The sequence below is a fragment of the Coccinella septempunctata genome, chromosome 3 (assembly GCF_907165205.1).
Source record: "Coccinella septempunctata chromosome 3, icCocSept1.1, whole genome shotgun sequence".
NCBI lineage: Eukaryota > Metazoa > Arthropoda > Insecta > Coleoptera > Coccinellidae > Coccinella > Coccinella septempunctata.
In genome coordinates, this window is record NC_058191.1 from 36241335 (window position 1) to 36266998 (window position 25664).

General features: G+C 34.8%; 4 protein-coding genes across 7 annotated transcripts; 2 read left to right on the forward strand and 2 right to left on the reverse strand.

Annotated features, from left to right (window-relative positions):
• Positions 1-323: 323 nt before the first annotated feature.
• Positions 324-2746, reverse strand: LOC123309208 (protein arginine N-methyltransferase 1). Its single transcript, XM_044892194.1, has 8 exons — positions 2555-2746; positions 2156-2491; positions 1972-2090; positions 1681-1866; positions 1436-1623; positions 949-1175; positions 510-869; positions 324-453 (listed from the first exon to the last, which is right to left on the reverse strand). The coding sequence occupies exons 1-8, from the start codon at positions 2571-2573 to the stop codon at positions 344-346; spliced, it is 1545 nt and encodes a 514-aa protein (XP_044748129.1). The 5' UTR covers positions 2574-2746; the 3' UTR covers positions 324-343.
• Positions 2747-2911: 165 nt separating this feature from the next.
• LOC123309191 (RNA-binding protein 28) lies at positions 2912-8941 on the forward strand. Of its 3 annotated transcripts, none has more exons than XM_044892164.1 (6): positions 2912-3069; positions 3126-3529; positions 3721-4098; positions 4179-4356; positions 4451-5276; positions 8665-8941. In XM_044892164.1, exons 1-6 carry the CDS (start codon positions 3057-3059, stop codon positions 8672-8674), a joined length of 1809 nt encoding a protein of 602 aa, XP_044748099.1. In that variant the 5' UTR covers positions 2912-3056; the 3' UTR covers positions 8675-8941. The 3 variants fall into 3 exon arrangements, with proteins under 3 accessions (XP_044748099.1, XP_044748098.1, XP_044748101.1); XM_044892163.1 differs by lacking the exon at positions 8665-8941 and adding an exon at positions 5337-5406; XM_044892166.1 differs by lacking the exons at positions 4179-4356; positions 4451-5276; positions 8665-8941 and adding exons at positions 6800-6977; positions 7432-8206.
• Positions 8942-9280: 339 nt separating this feature from the next.
• On the forward strand, positions 9281-10942 carry LOC123309192 (dolichyl-phosphate beta-glucosyltransferase). The gene is made up of 6 exons (XM_044892167.1): positions 9281-9469; positions 9529-9703; positions 9758-9951; positions 10141-10249; positions 10305-10542; positions 10672-10942. Exons 1-6 carry the CDS (start codon positions 9407-9409, stop codon positions 10865-10867), a joined length of 975 nt encoding a protein of 324 aa, XP_044748102.1. The 5' UTR covers positions 9281-9406; the 3' UTR covers positions 10868-10942.
• A 947-nt stretch (positions 10943-11889) lies between these two features.
• On the reverse strand, positions 11890-24143 carry LOC123309924 (potassium channel subfamily K member 4-like). 2 transcript variants are annotated; one of them, XM_044893235.1, is made up of 5 exons: positions 23938-24143; positions 23458-23704; positions 15102-15419; positions 12919-13170; positions 11890-12748 (listed from the first exon to the last, which is right to left on the reverse strand). In XM_044893235.1, exons 2-5 carry the CDS (start codon positions 23702-23704, stop codon positions 12276-12278), a joined length of 1290 nt encoding a protein of 429 aa, XP_044749170.1. In that variant the 5' UTR covers positions 23938-24143; the 3' UTR covers positions 11890-12275. The 2 variants fall into 2 exon arrangements, with proteins under 2 accessions (XP_044749170.1, XP_044749169.1); XM_044893234.1 differs by lacking the exons at positions 23458-23704; positions 23938-24143 and adding an exon at positions 15714-15732.
• Positions 24144-25664: the final 1521 nt, after the last annotated feature.

The window sequence follows — 25664 nt, forward strand, 5'->3', positions numbered from 1 at the left end:
AATGTATTGAACCATTTTAATCAATGATGGTTGAGTTCTCTCTTTCGACCTTGAAATTTAATTATATCGCATTAAACTTGAGGGGAAGATAGCTCCGCCATCTTAAATATTGTACAAAGTCTAAATCCCTTAAATTGCAATCGTAAAAAGTGAACATATTATTTAATGGTTGCTACTGAAATGAACAAAGATGGCGTCCATTTCCGATCTATGTCTTATACGCCATTTAAAAAACAATTTAAAAGACTTTGTACCCGGAATAATTGTTTTGGTGAATGACCTATTTCTTTCAAAAGTGCGTATCCAGAAAAAACAAACTCAAATTTAACATAAAACTTTTTATTTATGACATATGATATTCATGTCTGCTCTGTCCTAGAGTTATAACAATTTGTAGACCCCTAACATCACTTCGTGCTTTAGTGCAGCTTAAAGAGCCCTTCAAGGTGTCACCTGAAACAATTTCATTATTTTTCATTCGATATTTTCGCAGAATAAATTTTGACTACCTTTGTTTACTTTTATCACATCTTTCAAATAGAATATAGTCTGCTGCCAATGAGTTCTTTCAGTCTTGGGGCTGGTAGAAAATATGATTGGATTTGGCAAATCGAAGAATATGTCAAAATATCCGACAAGGGCAGTCAGTGCACCATCCTCGCAGATTTCCAGTTCAAAATTAGAGGTGAAATTACAAGCATATCGATCACAAGTTTCCAAGTCTAATTCTTTAAGAACTTGAGGTTTAGTAATGATTTTTTCTTTGGGGACTGTATCTACAAAAGCTTCCTGAAGAACTTCTGATTTCATACATTTCATTGAAAATCCATAAACGTTATCCCAAAAACCTATATATTTTTTATACGTATCTGAAAACAAAAACTAATGATGAAAAAATTGAACATAGTTGTTTCGGAAATTTCAAAACAGATTTATTATATTACATACCTAAATCTGAGATCCCGACCAAACTTATATTACATCTATTAGGCAAAAGTCTCCCATTTGGTGCTAAAAATTTATCTCTGGCATAGAGGACACTGTCTAACATTCCTTCAAACAAAAGGAAATAGCCCATCCATTCAGATACTATAAAATCTACTTTTTCTACAGGTAACCCAACTTTTTCTATCTGATCTCTCATCAGATGAATTTGATCTTGTAGATTATTCTCTCTAAAAATTTGTCGATCAATTAATTGAAGTCAAAACAGTAAAACAACTAGAACTAGATCTACCATACAGGTATATATTTTTCGATTGATATATACAACTGTTCAATATATAGACTTTTTCAGCAAATGCAACTCCTCGAATTGAGACAACACCATAAATTTGGCTGATCAAATTAGCTGAACCCCTTAAATTTTCAAAATAATTCTGATGGCTTGACCTGTTTTGTATCTTAATATATAGGATTAATAATAAACTCTCACCTCACAACATCCATAGCTTTATAAAGTACCTCAGATTGATCTATTCCATAAACTTTCTTGGCTCCAGCCTTGGCAGCAAACATTGATAAAATTCCTGTACCACAACCTACATCTAAAACTAATTTATCCTTGAAACTATCCATATTATGGAAAAATGCATCCCTGTAGCTTGTTGTCCTTACTTGATCCTAAAACACATGAAAAAGCAAATTAACAATTATCTGAATTATTGAATAAAAACTTACATTTAGCATTTCATGATGAATTCCAAAATGGGAATAGGATTGAAAATAATCACTGTCACCCCTGAGATTACAAGTAGTTGGCATAGGTACATCATTATCTGATCCTTCTAGGATGGTTTTTGTTACTTGCTTCATTTGAGCTATATCTCTATTAGCATTATCAAGCAGAAGACATTTTTCTCTAAGCTGTGAATCAAACATAAAGGCAAACATGAAAACTTATAAAAGTTGCATTGAAAACAGTCTTAATGACATCAAATTTTAACCAGTGAAATAAATAAGATTGCAGACCTGACACTCAAGGAGATTTATTTTGCGTTGAAGATCTGAGTAGTTTATATTGCTTATTGGCGCCTTCCCATCAATGGCATAATGAGGAGTTGATGGAGCAGTCCCCAAATCATCGAAATCTACAAAAATAACAATAATCCAGTAAAGAAACAAGAATATATTATAAACACTTATGCATCCTCACCATACATCAACCAATTTTCCATCTCTCCAGGCTTTAAATATTCATCACTATCCCACATAGACGAAGATCCTTTCATGATATCTTCTGCAGCACTTCTGTTTTTCCTTATATAATTGATCATCTTTATGTATGAATAACAGTCCATTTGGAATCTTGTTTTCAATTCCAACAAATCAAAATTATGTGCTGTTCGACAATGATCTAAGGCAACAGCAATTGTTAAGAAGACTTCATCACAGAAAAGACATGATGTTTGTTCAGCCGTCGTCTCCATTTCATCCCACTCGTCCGAGTCTTCATTTTCATCACAATGTATTGTTGAGGAATTGGAGGCATCTGTAAGGAATGATTATGGGGTTAAGAAAAATAAAGCATGTTTCTTGAAATCTTCAAACTTACCCATACTCAAATCATCCATAGTATCCAAATTGGGTTCTTCAATGAAAACAACCTTTGTTCAAAGTTATCTGTAATATTATTTAAACGCAGTTTTTCAGAATTTCAGGTTGTTCTGATTTTGATTTGTTTTGAAATTGCCCAGAGATCAATACAAGATCAATACAGAGAGGTTAAAAACATCGAAATGAATAGAATACAGAACACAAAGCTGCAGTCAAAGATTTAGGCTAACTCTATTTGCAAATTTGCTATTTGGCTGCAGTAGTTCCAGAATCTCTGGTAGTTCTGTGTTTGACCCACCTCTGTGGTATTCTTTTTTGTAAGTCAAGGGAGTGTTCTGTATTTGTTTCATTGTTTCTGTGACGTTAACCTAAAAAAAGATTGGTGGAACGATTGTTCTCTTCAAACAAATATAAAGTAGAAGAATTCATATACCCAGAGTTGTCTCTTCATATACCCTTTGATTTGAGAACAGTATAAGTAAATACAGAATAAGTAAATAATGTCAGCCATCAGTGAGTATAACAAGTAATGTTAGATAACAGCATGCTTCAATAACAATAATTTTCAGAGACTACTAAAACTGAAAAAAAACAGTCTATTAAAGATGTACTCAGGCAAAGAAAAAAGGAACAGAAGAAGAAATTGAAGGAAAAACGTGCACGATTAGTAGTGAAAAATCTACCCTTCAATACCACTGAAGAAAATTTAAGAGAACATTTTGTCAAGTTTGGAGATGTATCCGACATCCATATATTGAAAAAAGAGGATGGAAAACTCACAGGTTGTGCCTTCATACAATTCAAATTGGTGCAGAAGGCAAGAAAAGCAAAGCACTACACCCACGGACAGACTTTTCTTGGAAGAAAACTAGAAGTTGATTTTGCAATGTCAAAGAAGGAATATGAAATATTAAGATACAAAAAAAAAGTCAAAGAAGAGATTGAAGTAAAATCTGAACCTGTTGATGATCAAGTAAGTGGCACACTATCCTAGAATGTAAAGAATATTACATATTGGTATTAACAACATAATTCAATCTACTTATTTTTATTTAATTGAAAGCTGGTGTTTTTTTATTAAACCCAAGCATTCTTTTTATTTGTACATGTCTCTGAAAACAATTAATTCAATTCTAATCTGCATATGTGAATATGTTCTTTAAGGATGAGAAGGATATTGAAAAAATCCAAGTGGCTGAGAAAAGTGATATTCTTGAAGATAGAAGTGATATTCATGAAGATAGAAGTGATAGTGATGAAGATAGAAGTGATAGTGATGAAGAAAAGGATGAAAGTGAAAATGATCATATGTCTGAAGATGAACTAAATTATGATGAAGAAGGCACACATGAATCAAAACCTCGGGTGGTTTCAAATGATATTTCTGAAGGCAAGACAGTGTTCATTAAAAATATACCATTTGAAGCAACCAATGCAGATCTTGAAAAATGCATGAATCAATATGGCCCAATTCATTATGCTTTGATATGTGTGGATAAATACACCGAACATTCAAAAGGAACTGGTTTTGTGAAATTTTGTGTAAGTCTACTATCCTCTTTTTTTTTCAAGGTTTATGATCTCATGGATCAATTTGATATTTCTTCAACAATTCTTTTCAGTTCAAGGAAGATGCAGAAAAAGTATTACAAGCAGGAACAGAATTGAAACTGTTGGGAAATATATTAGATTGTCACAAAGCTTTATGTAAAAACGAAATTCACTCACAACAAAATAACAAATTGAATAAGAAAAAAGACACTAAAGATTCAAGAAATTTATATCTTGTAAAAGAAGGAGGTATGTGTTAGCTAACTAGGTTTTGAAAACCATAATATCCTATTAGAAAATGACATGAATTGATTAACTATTTTATCTCTTACGTCTTTTACAGTTATTCTAGCTGGCTCACAATCTGCTGAAGGAGTTTCTCAAGCAGATATGTTGAAGAGACTTCAACTGGAAAAATACAAGTCCCAAATGTTGAGGAATCTGAACATGTTTGTATCTAGAGAACGATTAGTTGTCCATAACTTGCCTCTCACCTGGGATGATAAAAAATTCAGGGAACTGTGCAAAAAGTTTGCTGGGGACAATGCTAGAATAAAAGAAGCTAGAGTTATGAGGAATATGAGAGATTTAGATACAGATGGTGTTGGAAAGTCTAAAGGATTCGGATTTGTTACTTTGGATAGTCATCAAAGTGCTCTCACCTTGTTGAGGAATTTGAATAATAATCCTAATATTTTTTCGGCTGCAAAACGACCAATAGTCACATTTTCAATAGAAAGGAAAACAGCAATAAATGCTAAATTGAAGAGGTTAGAGAGATCAAGGCAAAAGAATCCTGTTTCTAAACAGTATGATCCAAAACTAGTAGAACAGGAAAGGAAACGGAAAGAGGAAAATGCCAAGAATGTACCTAAACTGAATACTAATGAAAATTTGAAAAATTTTGCTGGTATTCCAGGCAAACCAGGAGTTCAGAGGATGAGGAATAACTTCAAATTATCCCAGCAAGCAGCTAAACACTATGAATCAGTTAAGAATGAGAAGAAGAAGAAGAAAATGGCAAAAAAGACTTTGAAAGAAAAAAAGAAAGATTTCACAAAAGAAGCAAAACAAAAAATTAGAAACAAAGAAGAATCTGATGAATTTTCAAAAATGATATCTAGTTATAAAAAAACTATATCAAATGCACCAAGTTTGAAAACAAAATGGTACAGTTAAATAAAGAGTCTTTCTATTGCATTACTTTTTTCTGTTGTATAATATTTTAGTAAGGGAAAACAAGGAAATCAGGTTATTACATGTTGTAGACAAAGGAACTCTTGAAGCACCATTGAAATTAGTAGTAGTAGTAATAAATTTTATTATATCACGTCTGACGTCATCAAATAAGTCTGAAAGTTTTAAGGGGATGATTCCTTGGTGAAAATTGAACAACCATCCAAGAACACTAGAAGAGGAAAAAATAAGGATATATTTGGACACAGAGAATACCAGCCTGTTTGGGTTCGCTTTTAGGATGGTTCCAGAACGGTTCAAAACAGTCGCATATTTATTTATTCAGCGTAAGCTCGCGCGTAGCATGCGTGGAGCTTCCCACACCTTTGCTGCTCCACTACTTTGAACCGATTCAGAACCGACTTAAGTGCGAACCAAAACAAGCTATAGTCAGAGTTCGTCTCTGAATTAGTGTTTATGTTTAGTCCAGAGACTCTTTGGTTTAGTCTTAATCATAATAATTAATAAGTAAATCAGGAGGGGTGATTTTTGTGTGTTTAGCAGAGATATCTATGGTGTTTAGTTTTGGTTTAGTTCTTTTCTCTTTGGTTTTGGTATTTACATACACAGAACACACCCATTGACTTACTTTGTTTACATAGAGAAAGTCTTCGTCTATGACGGTCTATGCAAAGATTATAGAGTTAGGTTAGGTGTTCTGTACCGGTCACGTCTTAAGACAAAGATTCCAGTTTTCGGATTTTATTATTTCTTTCCTATGAAAAAGATATTGAAAAAATGGGAATAGTTAAGAGAAAAGAAAAAAGTGAAAGTGATGAGGAAAGTATGAATGTAACGATTGAAACTAAACCTCCGGGTCATGATATCTGTGAAGGAAGGACGGTGTTTTTGAAGAATATACCCTTTCAAGCTACACAGCAGGATCTATATGAAAGTGTAAAACCATATGGTCCCATATATTACGCTTTGATATGTGTGGATAAATTCACGGAGCTGCCCAAAGGAACAGGTTTCGTGAAATTTTGTGTAAGTCTATTAACATTATATTCTATCACTACACAATTATTGACATCTTTTTTCGTTGGGTCATTGATAATGATGTTTTTACTGTTAATTTCAATATGGACATGCATAATGAATTTCATCTTTTTTTTTACCTGGCGCCTGATTCTCAAATTTGTAGAAATGACATTTCTTAGGTGGTTTCCACTAATGTGGTCATGAGTTCAAGCTGAAGTATCAGTGAACATATTGATTGAAAACTTGTATTACCAGGCCTAACTGTGGGGTGTCAACAAGGACCAATAATATTTCATCTGTATTCAGCCTAGTTTTTCCTAGTTTAGTATTCATATTGATGATATTACTTCATTTTCTAATTTCTTATGTTCACAACCAATAACGGTAATTCAATTTATAATTAAATCTAATGGGACGTTATTCCTTAAATTAAAACTGTTTATAAATGTTGATAATATTTTTAACTTAATGCCAGTTCAAGGAAGATGCACAACGAATGCTAACAGCAGGGACAGAGTTGAAAGTATTAGGAAGTGTTTTGGATTGTTATCCAGCGTTGGATCAGAATGACATTGCAACGAAACAAGGAAGTAAATCAAAAAGAGAAAATAATGCGAAAGACTCCAGAAACTTATACTTGGTCAAAGAAGGAGGTATGTGGGAGCTTGTTATCACAATATTATTTATTTCTATATGACAGAAAAATTATTTCTTTAACACATTGAGCGCCGCGTGCCCACCGGTGGGCATTTTGAGATTTGTCTCGAGAACCGCGTGCACACTGGTGGTCACTTCGAGAGTTTATTTCAAACTGTGAGTGTCCTTCGTTAGGCATGTGGTCCGAGGATGTGAATTTACATGGTGGGACCGCGAGCCCAACTGTGGACACTTTGATAAAAGGTACAAAATTCTGTAAATATTCATGTAATGGAAAGGTTTGGTCCCAGGGGCAAATTTGAAGTTTTCAATGCGGCGCTGAACGTGTTTATGTCATTTTCTTGCACAACTACTGAAACTGGGATTTGAAAACTATGATATCCTTATAGAAAAGATTTAAATTGATAGACTATTTTATAATCTACTATTTCATCTTTATGTCTCTTACAGTTATTTTGGCTGGCTCAAAATCTGCTGAAGGAGTTTCTCAAGCAGATATGTTGAAGAGACTTCAACTGGAAAAATACAAGTCCCAAATGTTGAGGAATCTGAACATGTTTGTATCTAGAGAACGATTAGTTGTCCATAACTTGCCTCTCACCTGGGATGATAAAAAATTCAGGGAACTGTGCAAAAAGTTTGCTGGGGACAATGCTAGAATAAAAGAAGCTAGAGTTATGAGGAATATGAGAGATTTAGATACAGATGGTGTTGGAAAATCTAAAGGGTTCGGATTTGTTACTTTGGATAGTCATCAAAGTGCTCTTACCTTGTTGAGGAATTTGAATAATAATCCTAATATTTTTTCGGCGGCGAAACGACCAATAGTCACATTTTCAATAGAAAGGAAAACAGCAATAAATGCTAAATTGAAGAGGTTAGAGAGATCAAGGCAAAAGAATCCTGTTTCTAAACAATATGATCCGAAACTGGTAGAACAGGAAAGGAAACTGAAAGAGAAAAATGTCAAGAATGCATCTAAACCAAATATTAATGAAAATTTGAAAAATTTTGCTGGTATTACAGGAAAACCAGGAGTTCAGAGGATGAGGAATAACTTCAAATTATCCCAGCAAGCAGCAAAACACTATGAATCAATTAAGAATAAAAAGAGAAAGAGAAAACAACATACAACATGTTAAATAAAGAGTCTTTTTATTGTGTTACTTTTTTCTGCTGTATAATATTTTAGTAAAAGAGCTTTATGGCTTTGATTTACATGAAAGATCCCCTTTAATTTTCGACAAGGGAGCACCCCCTAAACATTTGTGAACACAGAGAACCGTGCTACCAATTTCTGAAGAGATGACAGCTCAGATTACAGAGTAGATGACAGTCTCTGGGTTCATCATCGATCCCTATAAACATGGATTGAACTCGATAACAATTTTGTTTAATGGGGTTAATGTGTGACTGAATGCAGAACAGTAATCTTTGTCCATCAGCTAAACACTGAATCATAGCCTACTAGAAGTTCTAATTCTAGTAGGCTATGTATGAATCGGTTAAGAATGAGAAGGAGAAGAAGAAAATGGCCAAAAAGGCTTTGAAAGAAAAAAAGAGAGATTTCACAAAAGAGGCAAAACAAAAAATTAGAAACAAGGAAGAATATGATGAATTATCAAAAATGATATCTAGTTATAAAAAAACTATATCAAATGCACCAAGTTTGACAACAAAATGGTACAGTTGAATAAAGATTAAACGTGATGAATGTTTGATGTAAAAAAGAGAGGTATCATAAAAGAAGCAAAATTCAAGAACAAGGAAAAAAAAAGAAGAAAATGTCAAAAAAAGACTTGAAAAGAAGAGGGGTTTCATGAAAGAAGGAAAATAAAAAATAAATGCAAAGCAGCATTGATATATTTCCAAACATGATAAGAATGTTTTAAATAAACAAACAAATGCACCTAGTTTAAAAATATGATGTTACAGTTAAATAAAGATTCTTTCTGTTGTATTTCTATTTCTTTCTTTTGTATAATATTCTACTTCCAGAAAAATATGATAAATAAGTTACAAGTTATAGTAGACATATTTATTCAAAACCTGTTAATTAACTTTGTTGACTTCAATTCAACTATCGCAGGTATAGCAACCCACTTCTTAGCTGACTGAATGTTAAATTGTAACTACAATTAGTTATGTGTTTATAACGAGAAATGAAGTTTTTGGTTTCAATAGAGTTTTCATGAAGCGCAATAAGTGAGCGTTTATTGAATTAAAGAGATTCATCTCTTAACAAAGAGGAACAACTACTCTTTGCTCGGGATTTTGGAGGTTATGAAAAGATTGATATTTTTGGTTACGTTGACATTTATGATAAACAAACTAACCTAACAAAATGAAGAGATAAAAAGTTGATGATTTCAAAGATATTACACATCTGAGGTTGCTTTACAAAAAGAAAAGTAACGCTAAAGTGATGTTCAACGTGAATCTTGTAATTTTTTATGCATCAGGTTTTGCAGCCTCTATTTTACTATCAGTAGGTATTCATAAATTTATTCATTTAGCTCAATAAGCCATAAAAATGCACTATTTCAGATATGCATATTCTTCTTGGCAACAGCTAAACAATACCCATTCATCAAACGAACCAAAAAGGAGAAATGTTTCGTGAATCCTTCCACTGCCGAAGTAAAAGAATTTCCATCTTTAAAAGATGAGTGTTCTTTAGATTTATCAGTCATAGTTCCAGCATACAATGAAGAAGCACGATGTAAAGATGAGATATAAAGCATTTGTAACTGAGTAACTGAATTTTAATTTTCAGTACCTTCAATGCTGGAAGAGTGTATAGATTATTTAGAGAACAGTTCTAAGAATTATGAGATAATAGTAGTTAGCGATGGTAGTACTGATGGCACTGTAAGTGTTGCAAATAAATTCTGTGTGAAGATAGGGACCAATAAGTTGAGAGTGTTAGAGCTAGAAACAAATAGGGGCAAGGGAGGTGCTGTGAGACTGGTAAGTTGTTGATTTGAAAATATCCCAATATCTGGAATCTCTGTTTCTATATTAGTCTTGTGATGACCCTAAATCTCATAGCTGACATGAGAAAAGTTTCTTGCCTATCCATTCTTTGATACTTTAACTTCTTTCATCAAAAATGACTTAGGGATACAGTTATGTTACAGTATATTAATGGTATTTCAGGGAATGTTAAGTGCCAGAGGTGCTCTTTTACTATTCGCAGATGCTGATGGAGCCACAAAATTTTCAGATTATAGCAAAGTAGAAAATGCTATGAAAAATGTCCTAAAGGGTGAACTACTATATAACTCACACTAACACTGTTGGTAATTGTAGTTGTATTTTAGTTTCAGGAAGTGCTAGACATATGGCGGTCAAACCAGGAATTGTGATTGGTTCAAGAGCTCATCTTGAAAAAGAATCAATAGCACAAAGAAGTATATTTCGAACAATTCTTATGTATGGATTCCATGCAATGGTTTGGATGTTTGCAGTAAAAGGAATAAAGGATACACAATGCGGATTTAAATTGTTCACAAGAAAAGCAGCATTAGATTGCTTTGAGAGTCTTCATGTTGAGCGATGGTAATGAATAAAATTAAAACTAACTCTTCCCTTGATTATGCAAGCATACCTATGCCTTAATCGAAGCATTTTTGATTTGAAATTACCTAGGAGTTGAAAGCTGTTTATAAAAATTCCATTTTGTTCAAGGGCTTTTGATGTGGAGCTTTTGAAAATCGCCCAGTCCCTAAAAATACCCATAGCTGAAGTTCCTGTCAATTGGAGGGAAATAGAAGGATCAAAAGTTACTCCTGTTTTGAGTTGGATTGAAATGGCTTTCGATTTAGCTTTGATTTGGTTGAGATATACTATAGGTGCTTGGAAGATAAAAGCTGAATATGATTGATTTAGGTTTAAGCATATGACTCAGTGATATTTGCATTTACATACCAATATTCTGAATAAAAATTCAGTAAATATATATTCTGGTTTATTTTGCCCATATTATTAATAATCTTACAATCAGTTCCTTGGGCATTATGGCATATTAATCACTCGTGATTAATGTGTCGTTATTCACTACCTGGACATAGAGTTGAAATGAACACAGATATTATTAACGGTTAGCTCCCAAAATACAAGTCAGTGTGAGGTCGTGAACGGAACGAAATAAACGCGCCAGACATGTCTCACAACTCCCACATACATACCGCTGAAGACTGTACGAAAGGGCGACAGGCTCATAAAAACCGAGGCGTATATTGGTATCCTGACTAGTCATCGAATCGGTTTTAAATACGCCTGGCGTTTCATACCGCTACATCTGACATAGCCCATTTTCAATGGGCTATGAAATGAATTGCATCTCCTTATAAGGTATGCGCTAACTATGTTGGCCTTATACATAAGTAGGTTTGGCAGATGAAGAGAAAGGACTTTAGTTTTAATTTAGTACTAGAGATATTTAATTTTTCAATGGGGCTGAAAACAGATACTTGCAATAATTGTCTTAATGAGTTCGTAAACACTGGCAAGTCCTTGATGAATTCGTATATCTTAGCTCCTCTGATGATTAATCGATTCTCATGGAAGGCGTTTACTTGACTGCTCTAACAAGTTTAAGGTAGTTTAAGGTCAAACGTCAACAAAGGCCAAACTGCGACGATTGTAGTAGATTGGTAGATTTGTTTACATTTGCTTTTGGTGAACGTCAAAAATCTCAAATTTTTGAAGCTTTCATTTCTTATTTCCGAGCTGGCTGGACTCGTTTCTTAAGATGAATATTTTCGTCATTTTTCGTGGTCTTCAATATACAGCGATTCGCTCACAGATAGCGATGATTTCCTCTCAACCTTTTAAATCAGCTTACGAAATAAGTATATCCAATAATATTACGAAGCCTTATGAGAGGAATATGAAAATATCTCATTCCTTTCAACGCTTTTAATCGATTTCATACTTCAAATTCATTAAAATACTATAAAGTTTTTCAACAATCTACGAACTGATTATCTGCAGCTCTGATATGAAATTTTTGTACATCAACAACCGGTTTGCACAATTCCTTCGGCATCATAATAACAATAAATACGATCATTTTTATGTAATCGAATAAGTACATATATAAATAATATCCATCTAAATGTATAGGTACATACAAAAAATCTTAAAACTAATCCGGAAATGGATCCAATCGGGATTGAAGCAGTTATTGCTGAATTTCCTCACAGGCCAATAACAAGCCTATTTCGAAATATTGCGCCGAAGCAAAAACTCTTGGAAATGTGAAATATCACCTAGTCGACCAGTGAAGCTCATGTGTTCGTTAAAAGGCCTAGTTTCAATCCGACATCTACCAAGCTGCTGGTCGCCGAAGCTTGCAGTAGAGACACTACCAATGCAGCCAACGTAACGGCCACTTCGAGGTATACGGCGTAGCAGATCTTGACGTAGCCCGGCACTGTAGCGACTCCACCCGCCGCTGTGAAATCTAGGGGAAACAGGAAGCTGTCGAATGCTTCCCTTTTTCTAAGGTAACCGAAGAGCATCACTCCCGTGACGTAGTAGATCAGTATGGCTCCTACTGGAAACCACTTCAGCCACTTTGGTGGCGGGGTGCCCGTCGGTATGTCTGTGCAGGACATCCTGTAAGCCAGTTGCTGCAGGCGGATCGCCCCTAGGTTTCCCATGTTGAATATGAGAAGAAAGTGTAGTGGAATACCAATTGCTGAAAATATGACCGCCGTTCCTCTTCCGAAGGTCGTTCTTGGTACTGGCGCTCCGAAACCTGGGGAAAAGTTTTGATTGGATCACTAAATTCCAGCTGGATCATTTCTAGATGATGACAAAAACTACAGCATAAGCCCAAATAAAAGGTAAAAACGCAAGCAAAACATAAACTTCAATAACTCAAGCAACTGAAGCATAAATCTCTTCCAATCAAATTTGGGTACTCACCCAAAGTTGTCAACAGAGACACTGCGAAGAGTATACACCCCGGATAGGTCCAGATGTTTCCCTCTCCACCCTCACCGAATCCTGCAGCAACTGCTTTCAGTAGTACGTCTTCGTGTTGCTGCATATAACGTTCAATAACCTTCGGCCAGCTCTCATTGTGCCCCTCTGTTTGTCTAAGAGACGTGGCCAATTCAATTGAGAGTACTTTTTTGGTTTCCTCCATTTGTTCTTGTTGCGCGAACTCCCTGGGACCTGAACACGAAGAAGAAAATCAAAGGAGATTCAGTGAAACATTTCAATGTGAATCAAATCGTTGAATTCCTTCTTAAAGTTCGACTTAAGAATTATTCAGACACATATTCACACTGTTGAGCTACCGAGTACTGCGGACATCAAAGTAGCTTTGCAGATCATATGCATATCATATGACAAATGAAACATATATGTCTTCCACATTGACTATAATCTTAATAAGATGTTTCATCTTCGTTATAAAGGCAGTGAAAATCACCTGGAGATATTCCGAAATTTGTAGTAAATTAAGTTATTTTGGAACATCCGATTATTGAAACCCTGAGAGGGTTATAGCTTCCTCAGTAAAGTGATTTCGAGAATAAGTCCACTTGACAAATGACAAATTTATTTCTTGGTATTCATCATCCCCGGTACTATTTCATGTATTTTCATGTTGGAAGTACCTAGTGATTATTTTGGCTTTGCTGAGGTTACCTAAAGATTCCTCTTGGGTTATATATAGATACCTACTCTTGAAACATCAAGAAAAATCTACAAAGACTTAATACAATACAATACAATACAAATACATATATGTACAAAAGGGTAGCTCGCCCCTTGAAAACAACCTAAGTGAATCCAGAGAATAAAAGAATCATAAGCAAATAACGTGCCTTGGTATCCTTTAACTTAAATATTACCCAATATTTGTATTATGGTACCTATTTTGGGAGTAATCTGGGAAAAACCGATTATATATCGTTAGGCCTTTTCTTATAGGGATGTAGTACCTTGAAGAGAGGTTTTGGAAATAAGTTCAGTAGACTTATTATTCTTTGATGTTTTACCGTACCTAGAAATATTGCTCGACATTTTTGATTCACCTCGTTTGTTACAAACACTTTATCTGACAAAAAACGCAGAAATAAATTCATATAAATAAGTAATCATTTTTGTTGAAAGTTGAAAATGTCATTGTTTCAATGAAACAATGACATTTTCTATTCGTTGACTCCTCTCTAGGGGCTTATATATCAAGGTCTTCCATACCTTCGCCCTGTATAAACTCGGTTCATATTTTATCGACTACAGCACCATTAATAGGTATGGATTAGCCTGCAAGTTTAATCAATAACATCGTTTGAACGTACATATTGCGAATAAGCCAAGTTTACCGATGTCGATTCATTATTTGGATACAGATTGCTTATACTTTAACACACCGAAAAAATTCAATATTTTAAGGGGATGGGATGAAAAACATTTGTTAGTTTTTTGTTGGAAAAGAATGACGAAAACATATCTTGTCTCATCTTTCATTCTGCATTTTTTTAGTCGATAAATAAAGCGTCCTTGAAAGTCTCTGGGGGATGAAGAAAAATCCTGCCGAATAATAATAGTACAGCGCAAGCTTATAGATCATTATTAAGAGATAGATATATTGAGTTCATTGAATATTATCATCTGACTCTCATTTAGTGGACCTAAGTACACGTACTAACTTCAGTATATGTATATCTGATATACCTGGGGTACCTGATTCAAAAAGGGTTTATCCCTGCAATATCAGCATAGTTCTAAATCGAAAGCAAATATTAGATATATACCATATTGAATGGCCATGTGCTATCAGCGAAAGGGAAAATTTGTCTTGGGTCATTTGAATATCGATTGCTTTTATCTAGATGGTCATTCATTAGAACGAGGGACAAGGACTAGCTAGGTACATCTAATCGATAAATTCGTTTCATTATTTCCAAATATAAACTCTCTGGAATGCTTTACATGAAAATAAATGAATCTTCACTGTTTTTACTTGGAAATAGTAGGTAACTCATAGAAAGTTTCAACTCTTTTGATACATGTAGATTCCGAAAATGCATTTTTGAAGAAAATTGATTCAAATTCGACGCACCAGGTAAAAGCAGCATGCGCAAAGCTGAACTAACCTTCTGTCTTGTAAAATGCGTAAGCACCAAGCAGAGCCCAACCAAATACCACCAGGGTAAGCCCCATTTGGCTCAGGACCCACTGTGTTATGACCTTGCAACCACATTGAAGACCAACCACTGTACAACTCTCCTTCTTTGGATCATATTGCATGTCACAGGAACTCCTCGGCCAGAACCTCAACCTGTAGGGTATGAGTGGAGAAGTTTGCACCGACGTCTCCACCAATTTCTTCTTGTAGTTCGGCTCGAATGTGATGTGGTCGATGTCCACGCAGCTCGTGTCTCCATTTCCATTTTTCATCTTAATATAAGAGGCTGAAAATCAAGGAAAATTTGTTGAATTCAGCATGGGGTATCGCAGGCTGTTCAGGATTTGTTCGAAATGATACGTACGCTATGTCATCCAGATATTCTGGATGACAATCTGACTTTTTTGCTGTCTATTCTTTTACTTTTTTGCCTTAACTTATGGCCTCATATATCCACCTTTGTTGAAATTTTAGATTGATTAGTACTCCTAATAAGACCGGGCCAGTACAATTTGTTTTAATTCCATACACGTTTGGCCATTTGGGTTTTAACTTTTGAAATAGATTGAGCTATACCTACACATGACCCTTCCTTGTAAAAAACGCTTCAAACAATTCTTATAACCGAACCTTCATAAAACAATTGCAAATGCTCAGGATGCGTTTCTCAACTTGGAAGGAAGTTTGTCAATGGTCCTTCAATTCTACATCCGTTCAGCGTCATCAGAAATCGTTTCAATGGATGTGATTTTCATTATTCATCATTTCGCTCTGTGAAATCGATTCATGCTGCAATTTATGTTTTCGTCATCATCTACTTCTTGTTTATCGAGTCACAATTGATCATATATTTCTTTCGCAATTATTATTATTATACCCATTCGATTCCAAGCATGTTTTCCTAGATGTTTCTATTTCACATTGCAGCTGAATAGGAGTTGAAAGTGAATTTAAAAAGAAATTCGTTCAAATTCTTTTCCGATCTCAAAATGCTGATGAGTAGGCTTAGCGAAAAGATTCAAGAACTATTCACTTTGGGCCTTGATTGTTCCAAAAATAATGGAGATTATACCCACTAGACTACGTTAACCAATAGGCAAAAAAAAGTTAAGAGCATGCCATTTGAGAAAGTGGTCTTATTGACATTTTTCAAAGGTCATTTTTGAAAAGTTGCAGTGTCTTTCGGAACAAGTGTAGAATGATCCGGAAAACTGAAGACTTGAAATTAAAAAAATCAAACATCTATATCGAACTGTTTTCAAAGTAGGATGGAGATCACTTGTTTAAACCATCATAACCATTAAATTGGTTGACCTGCGGCAAAAACGCACATAGATAAATTATTATAACAATTGGATTATTTCGTAACCAGATTTTCATGCTGATTCAGTATATGATATAGAAAAAAGGTGTTCCTTTTTGTATGAAACAGCACTTTTTTCGAAACACCCTAAAAAGTCAAAAATAACTTTAGCTTATGCCCTAAGTACCTAGAGTATATTCCGCAAAAGAATTATTCTCCTAACCCATAAGTTCGGAGAATTATCGACTGATCTCGCTCTGTTAACTCACCCTGTAAATATGTCTTCCTCCTTTGTGAATAGATAAAACATTATCTATCAAAAATTCGACCATCCTGTCATTCCTGTTTCATTCACGAATTTTTATTTACAGAATAATGTGCAGAAATCTGGTGAAAAGATACATACTCCCAATATCATGAAAATTGGTTAACCGAGTTGGGTATCGGGTATTTCTATTGTCGAAAGAATTATATCAATCGAATAAACGATAAGGAAGCAATTTTTGGAGGTTTTCAGCACTGATATTTCTCAATCATAAGAGAACACTGGTGCCTATTGTTTCTCAGTTTCAGTTGCAGAATAGATTGCAGAAACGAATGTTTGTTTTATATTTTATACGATAAGACAACATTGGAATCAAATCAGCAGCTGTGTGAAGTTTTGTGTTGGTTTGAATACTGAGAAGAAACAAAGTTTGATGATATAGGGAAAATCAAGCATTCAGTCTAATACATGGAAAATTGATATTTTATTCTACTACCAGTACTACCTATTGCACAGGATTAGATTGATATTTCTGTTGTCTTATTTCGGCATTCATCTGAATAACTTTCTAATAAACTGGACACCTGTAGTTCTTTCAAGAAAAGTGCATTAAAACGTTCTGATGCAAAATACCATTTAGATTCAAAAGGAAGTGAGTTTCCTTCCTCTGAATTCTACCTTAGCAAAGATACTGAAGGCAAACTCTTTTCCTGTAAGTTTCAAGAATTGTTAGTTGAAAAAGCTTTGAACGTAGAATTAATTAAATTAATTTTACACTCAAAAAAGTATAACTAACAGATGTACTACTGTTGAATGTCTAAAGTATTTTATTTACAGCTGCAAAACTACCATTTCTGATCGATGGTATCATTTGAGAAACACCCTGTAGATCGAATATTGCTTCGGATACTTTCAAGGTTCTACAGTACATTTCCATACCATTCGCATTTAACAAAAGTGGTTGATTTGATCGATGAAGTTACCCATAATTGCTCTTCGATGTCAGTATGGAATATAGCATCTACAACATGCAATGTGGATGGCATTATTGACAACGTAAATCAGAACGAAAAGCACTATACTCAATATGAGTAATGATGTTATTTGTATATTGAAGTGTAGTAATTGTTTTTGAGAAAGACGAAATACCTATGCACTCCAAGCAGAGACAACTGGATTCATTGAATTTTATCATATCCTATAGTTAAAATTTCACTCTATATAAGACAATCACGATTCTACAATAGGAGCCATTGTTGTGCTTTGAAAAATGCTTTTGAAAATGCTCCAAACATTCCAATCTATCCATAAGTAACGAAAAAGTCTTAACTGCGTAGATGTAATTCAAAAGAAATTTCATGTGAACTTTAGTTTAAAGAATAGCATAAATATCGTTTGGTGGTATACCTTATTGGCTCATTCGAAAATAGCGTAGTTTCCTACAAATACGACCTTTTCATCAAAATAGAAAACGAGTAATGAATAACAGAATAATCTACATAAAATTCAAGAAAGTTGACGTCATTCATAGCTGGACGATGAGAAAAGAAATTCTCCTGCTGAAACTTTACATTTGCTTGTTGGGTTTATTGAACCCGTGAGATTTTCGACAATGCGACTTTGGAACAAGCTATGAATCTTAATAATTTACACTAATCTCTCCCTTTTGACCGAGGAATAATATCCTTCCTTTGTTTTTCATTGAGAAATGTTAATCAGGCATTTAACGGTTTATTTCTCCTTTCCCAGATTGTCAGAATTTATGAATGTTGATAATTTTCCAAGGCTCCTTAATTAAATATTTGAAATGAGTTGCAATTGCATTCTGTTTTTTATTGGCAGATTGAGATATTTGGGGATTGACCCCAGAGCTGTTAAACTATCTTCTTTAGTTGTACACTATGACCTTACCACTTGGTGAGACCCAAAAAAATCTACATATGAATTTGAGATATTTAATGCTTGGCCATTACAAAAAGGCTACATGTCAGAATTTTGTCTTTGACTCGTAAAAATATTTCAACAGTATATTCTAAAAAGAACACTTTTTTCCTTTACCATTTTTTTTCGAATCGGCTCGATTTAAAAGATACAGGTTGTTATAGTTATTTAGTGTATGTGTAACATTTACCTAACTGATACGTTCTTTATTCAGTGAATTAAAGGTTCAAATTAATAATTCAACACCAATTGCTAGTTGAGTCCCAACCTCTGAGTGGACATTCGCAGAATTTCTTGGGGAAGGAGGAAAAAGAACATTGAAAATGTTTATATACGATCGACCTCAACATATTGAGAATTGGTATTCAATTCCCTATACTAAAAAAAGGTTGATAACATAATAATAAGAATAGCTATGTCAGGGTTGTCATTTAAAAGGTAGGCATGACAAACTCCTCAGTTATTCCTGAAAAGTTGCCAAATTTTAAAGAAAGATTGGCCCCTTCGAACATTGTTCTGCTAAATAGTATACACTGAAGATATCAATATTGTGCGATACTTTTAACACACTCTGTGAAGCGCTGTATTGAGAAAACTAGTCAATCATGCCGTAGAAATTAGAATATGCGTATTAAAAAGAAGAACATCCTCATCGTATCTAGATTTTCAGAAATCATAAGAATCTACAGAACCTGTATAAGAAGGATTCCTGGATCATTTTAGTTCTACAGACAGGACGACGTGCTTCCTTCACAGTAAGGATCTCTCTTTTATGACCATCAAAGATTATAATCTTTCTTTCTCTATAATCTTTGATGACCATATAAGAGGAAACGAAAACATGCTTATGATGAACCTCTGAATTGATTCTTGAAGTTTAGGAAGATTTACTCTCGATGTGATATCCTAAATATCTTTAGAAGGATCTGATCCGTATGTGTAGCAATGTTATAGAATAAATTTTGAATTATTTAGCATGTTGAACACTTATTTCCTGTGGAATTTTTTCCTCATGTCGAATCACATATAATGGACGTATGCAGGCTATGTATAGATCTCGACAAATAATCCATAATTGTCCTTTAATCCCAATTAAAACATTAGGAAAGGCATGCTGTCATCGATACTCCATTCGCGATCAAATTATGGAAGAATCAAACATCGTTTTATCAAGGTGAATATCGCGAATCGACATAATATAAATCTTTTTTTAAAATCAACATCTAAATTTCAAATCTGTAGTATGACACCGGGATATACAGAGGAAACATGAGAGTTAAAACTAACTTTTATGTTTTAACAAAGATGTAATTGGTTATGCGTGATATATCGTGGTTTCTTTCCCATTCAGTGGAATACGATACCTATTGCAAATTGATGGCTATGAGGATATGAATAAGAAATCTCCCTACTTCTGATGGTATTTCCAACTCATTCGCTGGCATTTCAACACATTTTGACAGAAACAAAACTGAACACAAATGACAATGAACTAAGCAGTTATCTTTTGTGTGGAAAGTAGTTCTTCCTCAGTATTCACTGAAAATTAGTTTCGGATTTTTTCGCCAACGCCGAATGCCAAATTTCATAGCACAAACTATTCTTGATTTATATAACAGCTGGGTAGCCTACGTAGACGTTATAAACGTTGAATTTCATCGACAATAATAGATTTCATTCGGAAACTGATCCTCTCGACCGGTTTAAACGAAGAACTAAACAACGAACTGATTTCCCATTGAACATGAATGAAACTCACAAAATAGAGTCTATTCACAGCCATATTCCTTCAAGCATACTGTACACATGTTGAACGTTTTAGAATACACATACGGGTTTCTTGATCTATTCGAGTCGACTCGAAACTTTTCGCATAGCGTCAAACAGGAACAGCTGATCTCACTGTGCACTGCTCTTGAACTGGCGTCAGGTAGGAGAGCACATCGTCGAGTACACAGTGTGAACTCTGTTTGGTTATTCATTATCTTGAACAATACAAGGATAAAGAAACGTATAACAGTCTAAACCCAGAGGCGTAACAAGAAAAACAGGATATGATGCCGTTAGCAGGCTTCCAACGAAATTAGTTGAGTTATTACTTTGATTATGGTTATAATGGAATGGGACGTCGCAAGCTCCGTTTAATGGACCCCCAACACTTTCGTAATAGGTATGTTTTCTCGTGCTAGCTGGTGACGTTGAATCTTGAAGTAACCTCGAGTGAATAAGTAGAAAACATCATATTACAAAGCAAATAGTTTTTCTGAAAATTGTTATTTAATAAGAGATTGCTCCTGGATGAGATGATATACATGATATGATCAGACAATGAATCTGCATTTTTTGCGTTGGCTTGCAATGGCGAGGTATTCACCAGGTGATCTGGAGTTTCATACTCCTTCTTCACTTTCTTCTAGAACCATTACCTTTAAGTGGTTCCTTAGGCGACAAGGAATCCTCTCTGTAAGGAAACCAGTAAGGAAGTGTTGTATATATTCTGAAGACCATTTTGTGACATATTGGGGGTGGATTCCCTCTCATGATTTTCTTATCTACTTTGTATCCCAGTGAACATTTTAAAGCCCTGTCTATTTGAAAGATCGGGACACTGGATGTTTACGTATTGCTGAGGAGTAACCTCAAAGGGGCGCATATCCCCACCACGGACATCCAGGCCACGCTGAGGTCCCTGGAATCACACTGTCAGGGATCTCTGCTGACTTGGGAGTGCCGTAATACAATAAAGCAACTGGCCAAAACCAATAAAATGACTCTACAATGGGTACCAGGGCATTGTGGTGTTGAAGAAAAGGAAAAAGCCAATGAACTTGCAAAAACAGCATCAAGGCTAACACCTGCTGGACCTGCGCCTTTCTGTGGGCTTGGAAAAGACCCATATAAGGAAGAGGTCCAACAATGGAAGTTGAACAACAGAATAACCCTCTGGAGAAACACTCCTGGACTCAGCCAAAGAAATTCGTGATGATTTCACTGTCCTACACCAGATAGTTGCTGAAGCTGTCACGAGCTGAGCTTTGGGTGATGGTGGGACTACTGACGGGAAACTGGCGGTACCAATATCATTTGTATGGAAAGTCAAGAGATGAGATTTGTAGGCTCTGTGGACCCGAAGCAACATATGGTATGTTAGTGTCCAGAGATGGCTGTCCTAAGAACCATTAATACCGGTCCTGGATACTCACGAGGTAACGGCCAAGGGTGTTGTCGGTTTTATCAACACCATTGACGACCCCCTTGGGTTTCTATGAATCAGTGGGGTAGAGAACAAAATAACATGGTCGCAGTTCTCGGAAGGCTAACCAAGCCACAACGAACCCGGTTCAAATAATATTAATAGCGAATATTTTCTATCGAGCAAACCAGAGTCAGCTGGTACTATGTCAGACTCTCTGATTCCTATTTCCCTCATGACCTGGTACCTACCCTCCCAGGACATTTTCAGAATTGCCTCATAGGCTTATCTGTCTTTCACAAGATAAAAGCTGTGAGATTTCTAGTGTCCTAGTTGGACACGTTTTTAAGGATCCAATAATGTAAACATATGAAAGCCTTGCATTCTATAGATGGTTTCCCTCGTACTTTTTGGCCTTGCTTGAAATTACTTGCGATGTGACCCAGAAGCTCTGGGCTAGGGGTGGATTGTGAAACTTCAATAGGAAGATAAGGTTTGAGCTTATTTAACATTGGTGTAATGTTATATATGGACTAAAGGCGAGATTGTTCGCTCAAGGATATGAGAGTCATTCGGTTTCCAAACTAGGAATCCTAAAACCTTCTAATTATACAGGGTGTAAAAATAACCGTAGGGAAATTTTTCAATAATTTTCATTCGGATTTTAACGAAAATTACCAAAAACTGTTGTTCGTGGGAAGAAAATATTCATTTCGCCGCCACTGGCGACTACTTAAATACAGTTGCGTGCGTGTTCTGAAGATTCTTCAAATAATTTATTGCAGAACAGTCTTAATTGATTGAAAGAGGTCGATATTGTTCATTAGCTGGAAAAAGTTACTTTATCCAATCTTTGGAAAAAGAAATGATTTAAATTTGAAAGATGCGATGCACGAGAAAAACATTAGACCTTTAGACAGATCAGTCATATGAAATTATCTCAAAAATCAATTCAAAGATAGAAATTATTGAATCGATATGCCATGAAAATTTATAATCACTTTGTGAATTTCCATTCAGAATTTATTAATTCATGATTTATTCTTGTGATTTCTCACGTAAATATACCTTTTTCTAAATTGAGGTTGAAGGACTTCTTGATGTCATTGCGCTTTCTTCACTTTGATTGTTTTTCCAATTAAGAAAGAGATGTTGTCAATGTTTTTCACCTTTTCGATTGTTATTCATCATATTTCTAAAAATTCTGAACGCACTGACGTTGACGATTCAATATCGTATTACTGCAAAATTTTCTTAGTGAAATATCGCTGAGAATCATGAATTACTAAAAAATATAGCATTCCGCTTAGTTTCAAAAATCTAGCGTGGTAATTTCTACTTTTCAACACTTCGTAAAGAGGTGACATATCCGTTGTTGCTTCGATCATATTCACAACCAAGCGAAGATATTACTTCCCCTTAAACAAGAGGAACTGAATGATAAGAAACATTAGTTTCTTTGGGTACTGACGCATTATTGAAACAACCAATTTTGTTAGCCAAATATATCTCAAACACAGTTCGTATTTTCGCGAAATTTACAGCTGTCTTTGGTTTGTTTCTTTGAGCTTTTTCAGACATTTTACGAATTTAATCTTGCATTAATCGTTTGCTACACTTACAGTCGTAGGAATGATGTCTAGGAATCTGACGGTACTTCTTTTTCCTTGGAGGTTTCACCGGTGCCACTGAGTGTTCTTGTTCGGGCTCAGCGTATGTTGTCGTACTCCTCAACATGTAGTCTTTTCCATTTTTGATATCGATAAGACATCTATTCGTTTTGTGCTGAGATGAAGGATCTTCCTCTGGATTTGCAGAACTCCTGACTCGTACCTCAGGCACCGTTTCATACATGGTGGCACCAATCATCTAGAATTGATTAAATTGTTTCTATAGAGAGCTAGGAACTGACGGAAAAAGCCATCTTGAAAATAAATCATTTAAAGGTAACAATATACTGATGGCCTGCACTACACAACTTATTCCAGGTCAAAAGATTTCAGTAAATTCTCTCACAAATTCTAAAACCTCTATGTTGTTAAATCCTTAAGTCCTAGAATTCTTGAACTGTAGGTCCTTAAATATTAAGATGCACAATTTACCTTGGTATCACTGCTGTAGTTGTAAGTGATGTGTGTCGACCAACTTATTGGTTTACATGGCTCGGAGCAGCATAGAGGATGGGTTGTTTGTTTTATCAAATTCGGTTTTATTGGTCCATTATCACATGAAAATTGTTGACTTCTTTTTCTTGATCTATATTGTAGACAGCCGGAGCTAGTTTCTCCAATTCTACGAAAGAATAGGTTGTACTATGAGCTTTCGGATATCATGAAACTCCTGTGTGCCAAATTGAGTCATTTTTGTATGACCCAATTCTGAGATCAAAAGATATGAGAGTAATTTTTAGGGGATAAATTTAGGGTGCTGTAATTCCGAAAGAGGGGGGGGGGCAGAGGGCCTTTTGGCAAATATCAAAATAAGGGTCTCCTAGTTTTGCCTCGAGACAAAATTTTGTTGCATTATTTTCAGGACACTTTTGTATGGTTTCTGTATGGTCCTTTCAAATTTTGGCTCTGTTCGAATCATAACATGAAATCAAAAAATCATTTCCCAGAAAGTGTTTTTACTTGGAATATTTCGATTATTATTATGTTTAATTTGCTGTTTCAGACCAGTTGGAAATCTCAGTCAGCAAATGACAATCTCATTTCAGAAAATGGTTTGTCGACCACATTAAAGGAATTCTATCTGGAACTGAACTATTGTACCTACACGTTTTATTCTATCTACCCTCATATCAAAATCATGAATAACTTTGGCTGAAGGTCATTTCAGCAGTCAAGTTCATGAGTTCATGGTATGGAATGGAATCGATATTTGGACATAATTACAAGAATATTATTAGAGGTGTGTTATTGAACAGAACTTTCAATTTTACTAATGGAACTTCATTTCACTTGATTTATTTTGGAATTGTATTTTCATGATGATCTTATTGATTTTAGTCTGCGGTAATTTTCATGACAAGGATACTTTTTGTTTTGTTTTGGTTTTTTACTGAAGCTTTTTGTTGATTATTTAAATCGGTTTCAACGAAGGTTACACTTAGTCTCAACTTTTGGCATACTGGTTCGAACATTAAACATTAAATTAAAAAAAAAAAGTTCATTATTTTCACTGTATTACGATAAAATTGTTGCTCAAAAGTTACACCGAATGCAAAAGAATAAATGTGATCTTGAGGAGAGGTGGTGTTTTTTAAGTGAAGCTGATTTGATTTAGTCCATTTTTTTTCGAGCCAGAGGAATTTTTCAGTTTTTTCACTCTTTGGTCGGTGTCTTAGTTGATCATGAAGATGATAAGGGACTAAAAAAATTTCTGCGGTATTAAGTATCTATAATTTTTCAGCTTTATAATCCGGGTAATTTATAATACGACCTGAATTCAAAATAAAAAAGTAAACAAAATTTTAAAGTTGACCTCAGTCGAATCCATTCAGTCAAGTGGGATTCAAGAGTTTCCAAAATAATATGAATTATTTTGCGCCCCTTCCTCAATACTCTTGATCGTCTTTACATATTTTCAAGTCACATTCTCGATCCGGTTGTTTGGAAATATTTTAAGAAGTTGCAATATAGCGAAACGTGTTATGTTTTAATGAGTACAGTATGTTTAACGTGAGCGAGGTGTTTGTTACTTACTCATTGAATAAAATTAAAAAGTGAACCATCAGTATGACAGTATTTTCCAGGCTATCGGAAAACTATTGAACATAGTTATGGAAAGTTTCGGTTTTCGAAGAAAATTAATTGTGCAGATTTTACTT